This window comes from Oncorhynchus clarkii, chromosome 23, assembly GCF_045791955.1.
Source record: "Oncorhynchus clarkii lewisi isolate Uvic-CL-2024 chromosome 23, UVic_Ocla_1.0, whole genome shotgun sequence".
Taxonomy (NCBI): Eukaryota; Metazoa; Chordata; class Actinopteri; order Salmoniformes; family Salmonidae; genus Oncorhynchus; species Oncorhynchus clarkii.
This window is the reverse complement of record NC_092169.1, coordinates 31,806,828-31,821,644: the sequence shown is the minus strand read 5'-3', so window position 1 is coordinate 31,821,644 and position 14,817 is coordinate 31,806,828. Positions and strand designations below refer to the sequence as shown.

The window sequence follows — 14,817 nt, the reverse complement described above, 5'->3', positions numbered from 1 at the left end:
GGAGCAGAGCGAAACACCAGCTCAGTCAGAAATTATACTTGGGAACGCAACATTAGCAAGCAAGATGGCGCTCTCGCTGTCAGCACACCGACATCTCCCGCTCTGTGCTCGCGCTATTAGTGCAACAGCTATGAGAAGCTGGTATTACTTAAAGGCGAATGCGTGATTGATTCATAGTTGAGCCATTGTTGTTGATATCATCATCAAATGACATCGCATTCGGACGAGTTAATCTATAAATGGGATGATAACACTGGACCTGTTCGCGGTTTGCTGCAGCAGCAGAGACCACAGGGAATAGCATCAATTTAAATACTGTGCGGTATCTGGTAACCGCACTCACTGTGGCGGTGGCACTTTGCAGCGACAATCTCTGCACATTTTCCACAATTGGACGGCTATAGGAAAAAGGTAAATTGCACTGGAGAGGCTGATTCATTCGGTCAACATCTGCTTCTAAAGGAAGGGGAGGGGGGGGGGACATTCTGTCAACATCTGCTTCTAAATCCGATTATTATTTTATGCCTGGCAAAATATGGAGCTTTTCTCTCTACCATTTCTTTGATTAGAAGCTACCTGCAATAGTGTCTCTGCAACACCAGTAACTCCCCCATGGCGAGGAAGATGTTGGCGATTCTGCTGATGGTCATCATGTCTTCATCATTCTTCGTCCCCGGGTTTGCCCTCAGTTCCCATTTCAATTTAGGTGAGTTCTAACTGAAATGCCGACATCCCATTGCTTGATAAAATTAGAAAACCAAGTGTCTTTGTAAGTAACGTTTGTCTAGCTCATTAAGATAATCGTGTCATCATGTTTATTACATTTACCACTGTCAGATCCACAAATGCATGCATTAGTAGGCTAAATACATTGGAGCTGTTCAATTATAAAGGTGGCAGACTGACAGTAATTTATGTGTGTGTGTGTGAGAGAGAGAGCCTTCCCTTACACCTGTGGGTGAACCTACTTAGTAGGATTGGCCATTCAACTGTGACAATAGCCTAATATCTCATAGTATTCATCTTTTAACCTTCTGCAAAGTACTGGCTGGCCGGGGCACTCCTAAAAGCCAGTGATTTATCCCGTTCAACCTTTAGAATACCCTGCTAGGTTAAAGCATTAGAGGTAGGAGATGAAGGTGAAAGGAAAGGTAGCCTACAGAGGGATTTTCTGGAAGAAGCATATTGGAGGATGTAGATCCAGTCAGATCAGAAAGAGGTATAATCAGGAGTTTAAAAGAATGAATGAATGACAACACCGTAGATTGCACTCTTATACTGATTCACCTGTAAGTGTATTTAAGTTCAAGAAAGTCTCACCACCCAGAACCAAATCATCTTGAATCATGAAACTGTCACGAGAGACAAGTGAATGCTTGGTACCTGCAGGACTGTAGACAGGTTTTTTTTTCTCAAGGAAGGAAGTGCTGCTGTTGGTATGGCTCCAGTGAGTTTCTTCCCATTACTAGATGCGGTAAAGGGGTCAATGGAATGCATACTCGAATTTAAAGGGAAGGTTCACCAATTTGGAATGTTATATTGTTTTTGTTCATATCTGAGTGATGTTCTATCAATTCCCTGGGTCATTTCATGTTTTCATGTGTATCTGAGTTATTGGTGTTCAAGCAGACAGACATCTGGCTGGTATTACGTAGCACTGTGATAAAGTCTCTCTCACTACACTGGAAAACGTCTTTCATACATGTCAGATTTTAATACTGGCCGATGTCATAACTCGGGAGGATGTCTTCTCTCGAATGAGCCGTTGATCATATTTTTTGCAATATTCCTACCTCAAGGAATGTGCAATTTAACAGAGGTCCTTGCACATTCTTCCTATTTGTCAGCCTCTTTAGTCCAGGGTGCATTGTATGGTGCCGTTGCCAGAGATATTATAGAAAGGAGATAGGAATCCAATGAATGAAGGAACATATAACGCCCCACCCAGCAGACTGTCGACCAATCGTATTCATGCGGTCATGCCGCATCACATGGTTGCTAAGCAAATCATCATGCAATCCCTTCTCAAAGTCAGTGTATGTCAAAACATGCCAATTTTCCTCTAAAGTACATAATGTCACGATTCAAAAGCTATACGATAGTACAGATAGCAAGTTAATCATCTCACATCATGTTGTACTTCTTGTTGACCAAATTCGTGCTAATGTTGGGTTTTCGAGCTAGCGCCCAATAGACTCCCATTCACTGAAGGAGAGCTCATTGTCCAAGAATCGCCCAGAATGCACCGCACGGCCCATTGACATAGCATGGGCAATGTTTCCCATCTCCTCAAAAGTATATCTGCAGTTGTGAATGTCAGACTCCACTCTGTGAGGCACATTGATCTGCAGGTTGAACAGGGTGAGATTGTATACTCCAAAATTGATAGTGCAGTTTGTTTGGGTGATTTCACAGCTAAATACAGTTGAAGTCAGAAGTTTACATACACCTTAGCCAAATACATTTAAACTCAGTTTTTCACAATTCCTGACATTTAATCCTAGTAAAAATTCCCTGTCTTAGGTCAGTTAGGATCACCACATTATTTTAAGAATGCGAAATGTCAGAATAATAGTAGAGAATGATTTATTTCAGCTTTTATTTCTTTCATCACATTCCCAGTGGGTCAGACGTTTACATACACTCAATTAGTATTTGGTAGCATTGCCTTTAAATTGTTTAACTTGGGTCAAACGTTTCGGGGAGCCTTCCAGAAGCTTCCCACAATAAGTTGGGGGAATTTTGGCCCATTCCTCCTGACAGAGCTGGTGTGACGGAGTCAGGTTTGTAGGCCTCCTTGCCCGCACACGCTTTGTCAGTTCTGCCCACAAATCTTCTATAGGATGGAGGTCAGGGCTTTGTGATGGCCATTCCAATACCTTGACTTTGTTGTCCTTAGGCCATTTTGCCACAACTTTGGAAGTATGCTTGGGTCATTGTCCATTTGGAAGACACATTTGCGACCAAGCTTTAACTTCCTGACTGATGTCTTGAGATGTTGCTTCAATATATCCACATAATTTTCCTCCCTGATGATGTCATCTGTTTTGTGAAGTGCACCAGTCCCTCCTGCAGCAAAGCACTCCCACAACATGATGTTGCCACCCCCGTGCTTCACGGTTGGGATGGTGGTCTTCGGCTTGCAAGCCTCCCCCTTTTTCCTCCAAACATAACAATGGTCATTTTGGTCAAACAGTTCTACTTTTGTTTCATCAGACCAGAGGACATTTCTCCAAAAAGTACGATCTTTGTCCCCATGTGCAGTTACAAACGGTACTCTGGCTTTTTTTATGGCGGTTTTGGAGCAGTGGCGTCTTGCTTGCTGAGCGGCCTTTCAGGTTATGTTGATATAGGACTCGTTTTACTGTGGATATAGATACTTTTGTACCTGTTTCCTTCTGCATCTTCACAAGGTCCTTTGCTGTTATTCTGGGATTGATTTGCACTTTTCGTACCAAAGTACGTTCATCTCTAGGAGACAGAACGTGTCTCCTTCCTAAGCGGTGTGATGGCTGCGTTGTCCCATGGTGTTTATACTTGTGTACTATTGTTTGTACAGATGAATGTGGTACCTCCAGGTGTTTGTAAATTGCTCCCAAGGATGAAACATACTTGTGGAGGTATACAATTTGTTTTCCTGAGGTCTTGGCTGAGTTATTTTGATTTCCCCATGATGTCAACCAAAGAGGCACTGAGTTTGAAAGTAGGCCTTGAAATAATTCCACAGGTACTCAAATGATGTCAATTAGCCTATCAGAAGTTTCTAAAGCCATGACAGACATTTCTGGAATTTTCCAAGCTGTTTAAAGGCACAGTCAACTTAGTGTATGTAAACATCTGACCCACTGGAATTGTGATATAGTGAATTATAAGTGAAATAAACTGTCTGTAAACAATTGTTGGAAAAATGACTTGTGTCATGCACAAGGTAGATGTCCTAACCGACTTGCCAAAATTATAGTTTGTTAACAAGAAATTTGTGGAGTGGTTGAAAAACGAGTTTTAATGACTCCAACCTAAGTTTATGTGAACTTCCGACTTCAACAGTAGCTACTTTACATGCTGATATTGTCTTTTGTATTATTGTGTGTAGCTTTGTTTGCTTGCTACCTAGCTAGCTAGCCAGCCAGCCCATAGAGAGAGCATTGCATTGTGGATTTTGTAGTCGACTTGAGCTACAGATTTCCACAATGATTTTTTTTATAATGGAAAAGTTCAAACATTTATTCTTAAAGATATTGTTCTCACATATTAGTGTTATTTAACACTGTAAATTTAAAGGAATGATTGGTTTTTGTTCGATTTTTCGACTCGAGGTATGGATTGATCGAATTCGACCAAAACAATGGGATTGTCATGGAAACACGTGTGGGAAATTGCTGCTGGGGAAAGATCACAAATTTCCTCATTGCCCCCCAGCAAAATTAGCCTACATTTAGGCTATTGTTTATATGTGTTTTTAACACTATGTTGAGGTAAAACTCTGAGTATAATGCTAGTATGGATGTCAACCCCAACAAATGTTCATGTCATCGTCACCAATCAACTGTATCACAGTTAAAAATTACTTTGACTACCACAACCAATTTCTGTATTTCTGTATTGAAGTAACCACATTGTGGGCCTGTTACAACACATAAATTACGATGGATTTGACAAATATTCACTTTGTTAGATCAGATTTGTTGAGCCTTTTTTTTCTTTTTTTTTCTTTTTTTTGTGTGAATTTTACCCCCTTTTTCTCCCCAATTTCGTGGTATCCAATTGTTAGTAGCTACTATCTTGTCTCATCGCTACAACTCCCGTACGGGCTCGGGAGAGACGAAGGTTGAAAGTCATGCGTCCTCCGATACACAACCCAACCAAGCCGCACTGCTTCTTAACACAGCGCGCATCCAACCCGGAAGCCAGCCGCACCAATGTGTCGGAGGAAACACTGTGCACCTGGCAACCTTGGTTAGCGTGCACTGCGCCCGGCCCGCCACAGGAGTCGCTGGTGCGCGATGAGACAAGGATATCCCTACCGGCCAAACCCTCCCTAACGCTATGCCAATTGTGCGTTGCCCCACGGACCTCCCGGTCGCGGCCGGTTACGACAGAGCCTGGGCGTGAAATGCCTACAATTTACAGGCCCTTACCAACGGTGGAATTTTTTTACATTTTTTATATATTTTTAGAATTTTTACCCCTTTTTCTCCCCAATTTCGTGGTATCCAATTGTTGTAGTAGCTACTATCTTGTCTCATCGCTACAACTCCCGTACGGGCTCGGGAGAGACGAAGGTTGAAAGTCATGCGTCCTCCGATACACAACCCAACCAGCCGCACTGCTTCTTAACACAGCGCGCATCCAACCCGGAAGCCAGCCGCACCAATGTGTCGGAGGCTACACCGTGCACCTGGCAACCTTGGTTAGCGCGTACTGCGCCCGGCCCGCCACAGGAGTCGCTGGTGCGCGATGAGACAAGGACATCCCTACCGACTAAGCCCTCCCTAATCCGGACGACGCTAGGCCAATTGTGCGTCGCCCCACGGACCTCCCGGTCGCGGCCGGTTACGATAGAGCCTGGGCGCGAACCCAGGGACTCTGATGGCACAGCTGGCGCTGCAGTACAGCGCCCTTAACCACTGCGCCACCCGGGAGGCACACAGTGGAATTTTTAAGTAAAAAATAGGTATTAGGTGAACAATAGATAAGTAAAGAAATAAAAAACAACAGTAAAAAGATAGTGAAAAGTAACAGTAGAGATGCTGTATTCAGTAGCGAAGCAATTACTCTGACACCGCCTGGTATAGAGGTCCTGGATGGCAGGCAGCTTAGCCCCAGTGATGTACTGGGCCGTACGCACTACCCTTTGTAGTGCCTTGTGGTCGGAGGCTGAGCAGTTGTACCAGTTGTACCAGGCAGTGTTGCAACCAGTGTTGCAACCAGTCAGCATGCTCATGATGTTGCAACTGTAGAACCTTTTGAGGATCTGAGGACCCATGCCAAATCTTTTTAGTTTCCTGAGGTGGAATATGCTTTGTTGTGCACTCTTCACGACTGTCTTGGTGTGTTTGGACCATTCTAGTTTGTTGGACCATTCTAGTGATGTGGACACCAAGGAACTTGAACCTGCTCCACTATAGCCCCGTCAATGAGAATGGGGGCATGCTCGCTCCTCCTTTTCCTGTAGTCCACAATCCTCTCCTTTGTCCTGATTACGTTGAGGGATAGGTTGTTATTCTGGCATCACCCGGCCAAGTCTTTGACCTCCTCCCGATAGGCAGTCTCGTTGTTGTCGGTGGTCAGGCCTACCACTGTTGTGTTGTCTGCAAACTTAATGATGGTGTTGAAGTCGTGCCTGGCCACGCAGTCGTGGGTGAACAGGGAGTACAGGATGGGACTGAGCACGCACCCCTGAGGGGCTCCAGTGTTGAGGATCAGCGTGGCGGATGTGTCGTCAGGAAGTCTAGGATCCGGTTGCAGAGGCAGGTGTTTAGTCCCAGGATCCTTAGTTTAGTGATGAGTTTTGTGGGCACTATGGTGTAGAATAGAGGTCGACCGATTATGATTTTTCAACGCCTATACCGATTATTGGAGGACCCCAAAAAAAGCTGATAACTATTAAAAATGTATTTGTAATAATGACAATTACAACAATACTGAATGAACACTTATTTTATCTTTCTTATAATACATCAATAAAAATCAATTTAGCCTCCAATAAATAATTAAACATGTTCAATTTGGTTTAAATAATGCAAAAACAAAGTGTTGGAGAAGAAAGTAAAAGTGCAATATGTGCCATGTAAAAAAGCTAATGTTTAACTTAAGTTCCTTGCCCAGAACATGAGAACATATGAAAGCTGGTGGTTCCTTTTAACATGAGACTTCAATACTCCAAGGTAAGAGGTTTTACGTTGTAGTTAATATAGTATTTATAGGACTATTTCTCTCTATACCATTTGTATTTCATATTCCTTTGACTATTGGATGTTTTTATAGGCACTTTAGTATTGCCAGTGTAACAGTATAGCTTCCGTCCCTCTCCTCGCCCCTACCTGTGCTCGAACCAGGAACACATCGACAACAGCCAACCTCGAAGCATCATTACCCATCGCTGCACAAAATCCACGGCCCTTGCAGAGCAAGGGGAACAACTTCTCCAAGTCTCAGAGCGAGTGACATTTGAAACGCTATTAGCGCGCACCCCGCTAACTAGCTAGTCATTTCACATCGGTTACACCAGCCTAATATCGGGAGTTGATAGGCTTGAAGTCATAAACAGCTCAATGCTTGAAGCACAGCAAAGAGCTGCTGGCAAAACGCACAAAAGTGCTGTTTGAATGAATGCTTACGAGCCTGCTGCTGCCTACCACCGCTCAGTCAGACTGCTCTATCAAATATCAAATCATAGACTTAATTATAACATAATAACACACAAATACGAGCCTTTGGTCATTAATATGGACGAATCCGGAAACTATTATTTTCAAAACTAAACGTTTATTCTTTCAGTAAAATACGGAACCGTTCCGTATTTTATCTAACGGGTGGCATCCCTAAGTCTAAATATTGCTGTTAAAATTAAAATTCTTGCAAAATAGTTCGCAACGAGCCAGGCGGCCCAAACTGTTGCATATACCCTGACTCTGCGTGCAATGAACGCAAGAGAAGTGACACAATTTCACCTGGTTAATATTGCCAGCTAACCTGGATTTCTTTTAGCTAAATATGCAGGTTTAAAAATATGTACTTCTGTGTATTGATTTTAAGAAAGGCATTGGTGTTTATGGTTAGGTACATTCGTGCAACGATTGTGCTTTTTTCGCAAATGCGCTTTTGTTAAATCATCCCCCGTTTGGCGAAGTTGGCTGTCTTTGTTAGGAAGAAATAGTCTTCACACAGTTCGCAACGAGCCAGGCAGCCCAAACTGCTGCATATACCCTGACTCTGTTGCACAGAACGCAAGAGTAGTGACACAATTTCCCTAGTTAAAATAAATTAATGTTAGCAGGCAATATTAACTAAATATGCAGGTTTAAAAATATATACTTGTGTATTGATTTTAAGAAAGGCATTGATGGTTATGGTTAAGTATACGTTGGAGCAACGACAGTCCTTTTTCGCGAATGCACACCGCATCGATTATATGCCACGCAGGGCATGCTAGATAAACTAGTAATATCATCAACCATGTGTAGTTAACTTCTTGATTCTACTTGAGACGCATATGTCTCAAGTAGGCACCTGAAAATGCAAATGCGCTACGCTAAATGCTAAATGTACTCGTTAAAACTCAAACCTTGATCAAAATTCACAAGCAGGGTATTGAATTAAAGCTACACTCGTTGTGAACCTAGCCAACAAGTCAGATTTTTAAAATGCTTTTCGGCGAAAGCATGAGAAGGTATTATCTGATAGCATGCACCACCTGAAAATGCCTGAATGCGACGTAAACAAAGACTCTGCTTATCCGACGCAGCACAAAACGCAGAAATAAAATATAAAACATTCATTACCTTTGACGAGCTTCTTTCTTGGCACTCCTATATGCCCCATAAACATCACTATTGGGTCTTTTTTTCGTTTAAATCGGTCCATATATACCCAAAATAGCTTTCTATGGAAGCTGTGTCATTCAGAAAAAAACATCGTTTTTTAACGCTGCATCATTTTTTAAAATTAAAAAAGTCGACGATAAACATTCACAAAACACTTCGAAATCCTTTTGTAATCCAACTTTAGGTATTAGTAAACGTTTATAATCTATCAAAATGATTACAGGGCGATGTATATTCAATAGCTCCTCGTCTTCAAATCAATGGCTGCCATTGTCCACATTTACAGCGTCCTGGTGGAGACTGGAAGAAACGGATGCCAGATACTTGGATTTTCCAACAAAAAATTCAATTGAAAATGACGACAATAGCGACATCGTGTGGAATTTGTATGAATTGCATGCAGGTCGATATTAAATTTTGTTCTCTTTTAACAACCCATGAAAGTGACTTATGGAAATTATTTTTAGCTTTCAGAGAGCAGTTTTTCTTGTGTTTTTCAATGAAACACACGATCTGTTATAGTCACAGCCAGATTTAACCAGTTTTAGAAACTTCAGAGTGTTTTCTATCCACACATACTAATCATATGCATATACTATATTCCTGGCATGAGTAGCAGGACGCTGAAAAGTTGCGCGATTTTTAACAGAATGTTCGAAAAAGGAGGGGGTAGAAGTAAGAGGTTTTAACTAGTGATTATGATTGATTGATTGTTTTTTATAAGATAAGTTTAATGCTAGCTAGCAACTTACCTTGGCTTCTTACTGCATTCGCGTAACAGGCAGGCTCCTCGTGGAGTGCAATGAGAGGCAGGTGGTTAGAGCGTTGGACTAGTTAACCGTAAGGTTGCAAGATTGAATCCCCGAGCTGACAAGGTAAAAATCTGTCGTTCTGCCCCTGAACAAGGCAGTTAACCAACCGTTCCTAGGCCGTCATTGAAATTAAGAATGTGTTCTTAACTGACTTGCCTAGTTAAATTAAAGGTGTAAAAAAAATAAGAAAATCGGCCAAATCGGTGTCCAAAAATACAGATTTTCGATTGTTATGAAAACTTGAAATCAGCCCTAATTAATTGGTCATTCCGATTAATCGGTCGACCTCTAGTGTTGAACGCTGAGCTGAAGTCAATGAATAGCATTCTCATGTCGGTGTTCCTTTTGTGCAGGTGGGAAAGGGCAGTGTGGAGTGCAAGAGAGATCGCATCATCTGTGGATCTGTTTGAGCTGTATGCAAATTATAGTGGGTCTAGGTTTTCTGGGATAACGTGTTAATGTGAGCCATGAGCAGCCTTTCAAAGCACTTCATGGCTGCAGACGTGAGTGCTACGTGTCTGTAGTCATTTAGGAAGGTTGCCTTAGTGTTCTTGGGCTCATGGACTATGGTGGTCTGCTTGAAACATGTTGGTATTACAGACTCAATCAGGGACATGTTGAAAATGTCAGTGAAGACACCTGCCAGTTGGTAAGCACATGCCCGGAGCACACGTCCTGGTAATCTGTCTGATCCTGCTGCCTTGTGAATGTTGACCTGTTTAAAGGTCTTACTCACATCGGCTACGGAGAGCGTGATCACACAGTCTCCCTGAACAGCTGATGCACTCATGTATGCCTCAAAGCGAGCATAGAAGTGATAGAGCTCGTCTGGTAGGCTCGAGTCACTGTGCAGCTCGTGGCTGTGCTTTCCTTTGTCTTCCCTTTGTCTGTAATAGTTTGCAATCCCTGCCACATAAGACGAGAGTCGGAGCCGGTGTCGTACAATTCAATCTTAGCCCAGTATTAGCGCTTTGCCTGTTTGGTGATTCGTCGGAGGGCATAGCAGGATTTCTTATATGCTCCAGGGTTAGAGTCCCGCACCTTAAACGGTAGCTCTGCCCTTTAGCTCAGTGCGAATGTTGCCTGTAATCCATGGCTTCTGGTTGGGGTATGTACGTACAGTCACTGTGGGGATGACCTCCTCGATGCACTTATTGATGAAGCCAGTGACTGATGATGTGGTGTACTCCTCAATGCCATCGGAAGAATCCCGGAACATGTTCCAGTCTGTGATAGCAAAACAGTCCTGTATTTTAGCATCTACTTCGTCTGACCACTTTTTTATAGACCGAGTCACTGGTGCTTCCTGCTTTTTATTTTTGCTTGTAAGCAGGAATCAGGAGGATATAATTGTGGTCAGATTTACCAAATGGAGGGTGAGGGAGAGCTTTGTACATGTTTCTGTGTGTGGAGTACAGGTGATATAGAATGTTTTTCCCTCTGGTTGCACATTTAACATGTCAATATAAATGAGGTAAAACTGATTTAAGGTTCCCTGCATTAAAGTCTCCGGCCACTTGGAGCGCCGCCTCTGGGTGAGCGGTTTCCTGTTTGCTTATTTCCTTATACAGCTGACTGAGTGTAGTCTTAGTGCCAGCATCTGTCTGTGGTGGTAAATAAACAGCACAAAATGTATAGATGGAAACTCTCTTGGCAAATAGTACGGTCTACAGCTTATCATAAGATACTCTACTTCAGTCGAGAAAAATCTAGAGAATTCCATAGATTTCATGCACCAGCTGTTGTTTACAAATATGCACAGACCACTCCCCCCCCTCGTCTTACCAGAGTGTGCTGTTCTATCTAGCCGGTGCAGCATATATCCCGCTAGCTGAATATCCATGTCATCATTCAGCCACGATTCCGTGAAACATTAGATGTTACAGTTTCTGATGTCCCGTTGGTAGGATGTCCGTAATCATACCGAAGATTGTAAGTTGGCAATTAATACTGACGTAACGGCAGCTTTCCAACTCGCCGTCAGCGGATTCTTACGAGGCACCCCGCTCTGTGTCCTCTGTACCTGCGTCTCTTTCTCGTGCCAATGACGGGGATTTTGGCCTTGTCTGGTGTCTGAAGTACATCCTGTACGTCCTGCTTATTGAAGAGAAAATCTTTGTTATCCGAGGTGAATGATCGCTGTCCTGGTATCCAGAATCTCTTTTTTTCCCCGTAAGATATGGTGACAGAAACATTACGTACAAAATAAGTTACAAATAATGAGAAAACACCCCACATACTAGCACATTTGGTTAGGCGCCCGTAAAACTGCTGCCATTTCTTCCGGTGCCGTTTTTCATTATCTCCCTCTTCAATTATTTTGTCATCACTAGTTATGTCTTGTGGGTAAAATTACTTCCATAGTTATTTTTCCACTTCAATTATTTTCCTTATTTTACCCTGTGGAGTTCCATGATATTTTTATTTGTTTTGTTTTACTAGGCAAGTCAGTTATGAACAAACTCTTATTTACAATGACTGCCTACCCCGGTCAAACCAGGACGATGCTGGCCCAATTGTGCGCTGCCCTATGGGACTCCCAATCACGGCCGGATGTGATTCAGCCTGGATTCGAACCAGGGACTGTAGTGATGCGTCTTACACTGAGATACTGTGCCTTCGAGCGCTGCGCCACTCGGGAGCCCTAATGATGGGAACCTATTCCTTATATAGTGGACTGCTTTAGACCAGAGCCGCCATATGGACCTGTCTGTGATGCCATACAGCAGAAAGGATTGCATCTTTGAGTCTGCAAGATGTAGTGTATGTGAAACATAAGCTAAAAGATCTAAATCTTTATTGTGTAATAATGAATCAGGTCATCGGAGAGAAAGAGAGCGAGAAAGCGAGGGAGGGGTGGACAGGGATGAAGAGAGGAAAAGAGAAGGCTGGAGAGAGAGGAAAAGGTTTTTATTTAACTAGGCAAGTCAGTTAAGAACAAATTCTTATTTTCAATGACGGCCTAGGAACAGTGGGATAACTGCCTTTTTCAGGGGCAGAATGACAGATTTTTACCATGTCAGCTCGGGGCTTTGATCTTGCAACCTTTCAGTTACTAGTCCAACACTCTAACCACTAGGCTACCTACCTGCCGCCCCAACATAGAATGAGGGAAGGATAGATAGATTTAGGAAGGAGGAAAGAGAGGGAATGAAAGATAGACGGAGGGATGGATGAGAGGGAAAGAGACAGATTGAGGTAGAGAGACAGGGGAAGAGAGGGATGGAGAGAGATTGAGAGGGAAAGAGAAGTAGAGGAGTGGGCGAGAGGAGGATAGAAATATAAGAAGGGATAAAAGGGAAAGAGAGATGGAGAGAGTCAGAACATTTTCTGGCTTGGTGCTGGGGAGGGTTGTGATGACATCATGCTATGAGCGAGCAGCAGGAAGCAGAGGTTGATGGGGGTTTTACTGGCAGTGTTGGCAGGCGTCCCAGGCTATCCTCCAGGTTATCCATTTCACATTTCTCAGCGTCCGATCGGCTATCAGCAGCACAGTAGCACAGAACACCCACCCAGCATGGAGGAGAGACAGCAGGGTGTTTAAGCTGGTCCTTACCCCCGCTGGACACCTCTCTCAGGGCAGGCAGCGGCTGTGGCACCTGGGTCCCCACAGGGACAGGGACAGAGACAGGAGGTGGAGGTCTAGGTAAGATGTGTTGGATGGAGATGGGAGGGATGGGGTTGGGATGGTGGAAAGGGGGTAGAGATGAGGTGGGGATGGGATGGTGATAAGGGTTTAGGGATGAGGTTGGGATGGGATGGTGGAAATGGGGTGGGGATGGGGTGGGGATGGGATGGTGGAGATGGTAATGATTGGGATTGGAAAAAATGGTGAGCGCCTGTTCTCTTGCCATTGACGCGACAATAGACTAATCTTAGTAGGCCTAAAGGTGGAAGAGAAGCAGCCCTGGCAGGGTGTGGTGTTGTTTTGGTTATGTGCGCTGGGGCTTTGACTGACTATAACCCAGTTTGTTATGAAGGACTGGAGAGGAGAGGAGTCACCGGACAGGGGTGGGGGAGGAGAGGAGGAGAGGAGTCACCGGACGGGTGGGGGAGGAGAGGGGGAGAGGAGTCACCGGACAGGGGTGGGGGAGGAGAGGAGGAGAGGAGTCACCGGACAGGGGTGGGGGAGGAGAGGAGGAGAGGAGTCACCGGACAGGGGTGGGGGAGGAGAGGAGGAGAGGAGTCACCGGACAGGGGTGGGGGAGGAGAGGAGGAGAGGAGTCACCGGACAGGGGTGGGGGAGGAGAGGAGTCACCGGACAGGGGTGGGGGAGGAGAGGAGTCACCGGACAGGGGTGGGGGAAGAGAGGAGTCACCGGACAGGGGTGGGGAGGAGAGGAGGAGAGGAGTCACTGGACAGGGGTGGGGGAGGGGAGGGGTCTCTCGACAGGGAAGGAAGGAGCAGTGACATTGAACTGTGGTAAACAAACTGTGCTAGCTACTGTCTCTATTGATGTCGTAATTGTTTGACTGGAAGAGAAAGGACATCGTATGTATACAGTAATGGCATAGCTTTGACAAGCTTTTCATAATATTACAGTAAGTGTACTGCGGGTTTATGTTGTTTATATGGATATTGGTCTAAAACTAAATTTGGATGTGTGCCATAGTATAATACAGCAACATTTTGTTGATGTGTTTTTCCCTATGTTCTATTGAGTGAGACAATCACGGATTTCCATCTATATACTGTCCCTTGGGGTGTTCAACTATTCTTTGTTGAGTATCTCATTTGGTTTTCTATTATTTGATGCATATTCCAAAACTGAAGAACTTAGTGTTCTGTAAGCCCAAAGTCCTTCTGTTCAACAGCCAAAGTGTTTTAGGTGAGGTTGCTGCAGTAATGCTACATATTGCGAATGTCCTGAGTGCTCTGTGCGTGCGTGCGTGTGAGTATAGCAGAGGCGTAAGATAGTAAGTTGGAGAGTTATACATTCTGATAGCAGGAAAAGCATTCCATTTCATTTTCATGTTCTAGGTGAAGAAAACAGATTTCAGTCATAATAGGCAAAAAAAAAAAAAGAAGATGTATACTTTATTAAACTAGGCAAGTCAGTTAAGAACAAATTCTTATTTACAATGACATCCTACCCTGGCCAAACCCTAATGACGTTGGGCCAATTGTGCGCCTCCCTGTGACTCTCAATCACAGCCATTTGTGAAACAGCCTGGAATTGAACCAGGGTCTGTAGTGATGCCCCTAGCACTGAGATGCAGTGCCTTAGACCGCTGCACCACTTGGTAGCCCCAAAATGTTAATGTTATTCCATTAGATTCACATTGTTAGCTGATACACACTACAGAAAAAAACACAGCTCTATGGAGAAGGGAAGGAGAGAGACAGACCGGCACCTTGCCTTTGATTCTGGCTAATAGCTTGATACATCATGAAGAAAGAAACCCAGTGATTTTATCATTTGCTTTGTCTGCTTTGTCTTTTATATGTGTCTGAAACGG

The 14,817-nt window shown here is 43.9% G+C and overlaps 1 protein-coding gene across 1 annotated transcript in view; it reads left to right on the top strand.

Moving 5' to 3' along the window:
• Positions 1–223: 223 nt before the first annotated feature.
• LOC139381079 (apoptosis-associated tyrosine kinase b) overlaps positions 224–14,817 on the top strand; it is an 89,501-nt gene continuing 74,907 nt past the window's right edge. The window contains exons 1-2 of the mRNA XM_071124318.1: positions 224–411; positions 570–706. Of these exons, the coding sequence (XP_070980419.1) occupies positions 613–706 (94 nt within the window). The 5' untranslated portion in view covers positions 224–411; positions 570–612. The remainder of the gene's footprint in view (positions 412–569; positions 707–14,817) is intronic.